Source organism: Solanum dulcamara, chromosome 11 (genome assembly GCF_947179165.1).
Source record: "Solanum dulcamara chromosome 11, daSolDulc1.2, whole genome shotgun sequence".
Taxonomy (NCBI): Eukaryota; Viridiplantae; Streptophyta; class Magnoliopsida; order Solanales; family Solanaceae; genus Solanum; species Solanum dulcamara.
In genome coordinates, this window is record NC_077247.1 from 647,993 (window position 1) to 652,590 (window position 4,598).

A 4,598-nucleotide genomic window follows, 5' to 3' on the forward strand; every position below is an offset into this window, starting at 1 on the left:
CTAGCAGATAGGATCAAAAAACGTCACCCAACCTGGTTACAGGTATGTTATCAATCTTTTCCCGGGACGTGTATGGATTGATAGATCTAGGCTCTACTTTATCATATATATCCCTTTTTGTTGCTAGTAGAATTAGAATAAAGCCTAAGTTAATGGAGTCATTTGAGGTGGCCACACCAGTGGGAGACTTAGTTATAGTAAACCAGATATATAGAAATTGTTTGGTAGATATATATAATCGTCATACCTTGGCTGATTTGATAGAGTTAGATATGAATATCCATATGTGTTCCCAGATGAACTCCCAGGTCTTCCTCCTGAACGGGAGATAGAGTTCACTATAGATGTGTTACCAGATACTTAGCCCATCTCTATCCCTCCTTATAGAATGGAACCCACAGAGTTAAAGGAGCTAAAGGAGCAGCTGAAAGACTTGCTGAAAAAGGGCTTCATTAGGCCCAGCACATCGCCATGGGGAGCGCTGGTATTGTTTGTAAACAAGAAAGATGGGTCACTGCGAATGTGCATTGACTACAGGCAGCTAAATAAGGTAACAATTAAGAACAAATATCCCCTCCCCAGGATTGATGATTTGTTTGACCAATTGAAGGGTGCTAAGTGCTTTTCATAGATAGACCTGCGGTCGGGCTATCATCAGGTGTGAGTGCGTTCAGAACCCAATATGGGCATTATGAGTTTAGAGTGATGTCTTTTGGATTGACAAATTCTCCAGTGGTGTTTATGGATCTGATGAATCAAGTGTTCAAACTATTTCTAGATTTGTTCGTGATTGTATTCATTGATAATATTTTAGTTTATTCACAATCAGAAAAGGAACACGCAGACCATTTGCGGGTGGTACTGGGAGTACTCCAACATCAGAAGTTGTACTATAAATTATCTAAATGTGAATTCTAGCTGACTTCAGTGGCATTTTTGGGGTACGTTATTAGGGCTGATGGTATTCGCGTAGACACGAAGAAGATTAAGGCCGTGAAGGTCTGGCCAAGACCTACAACCCTTATGGAGGTACGTAGTTTTTTGGGGCTAGCAGGATACTACAGGAGGTTCATAGAAAAGTTTGCTTCCATTTCGGCACCTTTAACCAGGCTAACTCAAAAGTAGGCTAAGTTCTAGTTGACTGATGCTTGTGAGTGAAGCTTCCAGTTGCTAAAGGATAAATTGACCACAGCTCCTGTTCTAACTTTTCTTGAAGGACCGAACGACTATGTTATTTATTGTGATGCTTTTACTATTGGGTTGGGATGTGTATTAATGCAACATGGTAGAGTTATAGCTTATGCCTCCCAGCACCTCAGGAAGTACGAAAGGAATTACCCAATTCATGATTTGGAATTAGCAGCGGTGATTCATGCTTTAAAAATATAGAGGTACTACCAGTATGGTATACATATTGATATCTATATGGATCATAAAAGCCTCCAGTATATTTTTAAGCAGAAAGAGTTGAATCTACGATAGAGAAGGTGGCTAAAATTGTTAAAGGACTATGATGTTGACATTCTATACACCTAGGGAAAGCAAATGTGGTGGCTGATGCACTTAGCCATAAATTAATGGGTAGCTCGGCCAATGTACAACCAGAACGTAAGGAGATAATCCGTGAGATTCTCCAATTAGCTAGTCTTGGAGTGCGCTTAGCTGACTCGGATGATGTTGGAGTTTCAGTCTGAGAAATTACTGAATCCTCAATCATGGAAGAGATAAAGCTATGCCAGTACAAGGACCCTATTCTGACACAGTGTAGGTACGTAGCTCTCCAGAAGGAAAATACGCCATTCGAGATTACACCTGGTGGGGTACTACAATATAGGGGTAGAGTCTGTGTGCCAGAAGTTACAAGGCTACGATAATAAGTACTGGAAGAGGCAAACCATGCCCGTTATTCTGTTCATCCGGGGTAAACCAAGATGTATCATGACCTCAGATATTTATATTGGTGGGATGGTATAAAGAAGGATATAGAAGAGTTCGTAGCCCAATGCCTGAACTGCCAATAGTTAAAATTGCACATCCCAATGTGGAAATGGGAAGAAATTAACATGGACTTCATTATGGGCTTACCTCACACTCTCCAAAAATAGGATTCCATATGGGTTATTGTGGATAGGTTGACAAAATCAGCCCACTTCCTTCAAGTCAGGACCACATACTCAGTGGAGGACTATACAAGGTTATATATCAAGGAGATAGTAAGACTTCATGGAGTTCCCACATCTATTATATCAGATAGGGGATCTCAGTTCACAGCCAAATTTTGGAGATTATTCCAAGAAGGTTTAGGGACGCAGGTGAATCTTAGTACAACATTTCATACTCAGACTAACGGAGAGGCCGAGCATGCTATTCAAATGCTAAAAGATATGTTGGGTGCCTGTATTATTGATTTCAGAAGTAGCTGAGATGATCATTTACCACTTATTGAGTTTTCCTACAATAACATCTATCACTCTAACATCCAGATAGCGCCGTATGAGGCTTTATACGGCAGGAAGTGCAGATCCCCTACTGGTTGGTTTATGTTGGCAAAACTCGACTAATAGCCCGGACATGGTCCAACAAGCTATGGAGAAGGTGATGCTTATTCAGGAAAGATTATTAGTTGCCTGGAGTCGGCAAAAGTCATATGCAAATAATCAACATCGACCTTTAGAATTTCAAGTGAGTGACTGGGTGTTCTTATAGGTGTCTCCCATCAAAAGAGTAATGAGGTTTGGTAAGAAAGGGAAGCTGAGTTCGAGATATATTATCCCTTACCAGATCCTTTACTGAATAGGCAAGGTTGCCTACGAGCTAGACTTAGCAGTGGATTTAGAAGCAATGCATCCAGTCTTCCATGTATCAATGCTTTACAAGTGCGTTGGTGATCCATACCGAGTATATCCCATAGATGATATCCAGGTCACAGAGGATTTATCCTACGAAGAGAAACCTATCGCCATCCTAGATCGAAATATTAGAAGATTGCGGACTAAGGATGTAGCTTTCATCAAGGTGCTGTGGCGAAATGAGAATCGCGAAGAAATGACCTAGGAAGCTGAGGAGGAAATGAAATACATGTATCCATACCTATTCCCTACGTCCATAGGGAATCCCAACTTCTGAACTCTTATATTGGTTACATGATGAAAGTATGTGTTATTGTAATAGAAAGAAATTTCCCTATAATCTGTATAAGATCTTGCGGAAAGGTTTTGGTTCACATTCGAGGACGAATGTTTTAAAGGTAGGAAGGATGTTATACCCTGTACATTTGTACCTTGGAAGGTTCTTAAGCTTCTTAAGTTTCTTGAAAGGCTCTTAAGTTTCTTGAAAGGTTCTTAAGCTTCTTAGAAGTTACCATGTGAGCCGGATAATATATAACACTACCAAACAACTCTAAGGAAAGGAGAATGTGATACCCCATAACAGAGAAGATTGGAAATCGGGCTATAAGAATCTAGAAGAATTTGGAGGCCAAGTAATGAGTCGTAGGACTCGACTTACCTACGTAAGATATCAACATGAAAATCTTACATACTCAAGTTACTTGAGTGCATACCAAGATTACGTAGTAAGTATTACATAGGTTCATAAAATAAGATGATATTATGAACCCTCAAAGAGAAAAAGAGAGTGCCATGTGGCAGTAGCTGAATCCAAGGGGTGGGCCCCCACCTACCTCGTGGCAGCCCCTAGTTGGAGGAAGGGGTTCATTGGCCTACGAGGGCTTAACACGTGTCACCACTCAAAGGTTGACATGTGTCACCCCCTAAAGTTGCCTATATATGTATATTTATGACTTTTTACTTTTATCCTTATCTTATAAGTCATCTTTATCAATAAAAAAAGATTTAAGAAAAGAATAGAAGAGAAAACTTGAAGCTAGAGAGAGAGAGCTACGGTTTTGAGGAGGAAAGGTGAGTTTCCCGATTTTGTTCTGTGAACTAATTATGTAGGGTATACCATGATGTTTTGAAGATGTTAGTAATGAAAATTTATGATTTGGATCATACCAAAACGTTATCAAATAGCCACGAAGTTTTAGGCGCGCTAAAGAAACTTCCGAGGCAAGTTTCGACAAGTTTGACGAGTTTCGGACAAGGTAAGACTTTACTTTTCAAATTAAAGTTTATGATGTTTTTATGGTGTATATTACATGTCTTAAGTGAGTATGGAAGTGGTAAAAGTGTATAAGGATGCTTGACGTTAGAAATAAACTAAATTGAAGTCGTAGTAGGTAAATCGAAGTCTAGTAGTGTGTTGTTGTTGTGGTGCAAAAGGTTAGGGGTGGTTTAATTGTGTGTTTAAGGGCTCGAAATTACTCAAAACGGGGTGTGGGTTCTGATGGTTTCATCCAAATGACCCTCCATTTCGTATGATAAAAGATTTTACGAAATAAAGGCTAAGAACTCTATTTTGGTATCGTAGTTTTGAGCTAGTTGTTTGGAATTGTATTGAGTAATGTTGAGGTGATTTGATTGTATATATATCTGCTGGTTGTTGTTGGTAATATGACTGATAAGATTAGCAGTTTGATAGGGCAAGTTATAAGGGAGATGCTACCCGATTTTCGATAGCTTCAGAACTAATAACAA

At 39.5% G+C, this 4,598-nt stretch overlaps 1 protein-coding gene across 1 annotated transcript; it reads left to right on the forward strand.

Moving 5' to 3' along the window:
- The first annotated feature begins 2,493 nt into the window (after window positions 1-2,493).
- On the forward strand, window positions 2,494-3,054 carry LOC129875176 (uncharacterized). The gene is made up of 2 exons (XM_055950617.1): window positions 2,494-2,682; window positions 2,803-3,054. Exons 1-2 carry the CDS (start codon window positions 2,494-2,496, stop codon window positions 3,052-3,054), a joined length of 441 nt encoding a protein of 146 aa, XP_055806592.1.
- The last annotated feature ends 1,544 nt before the right edge of the window (window positions 3,055-4,598 follow it).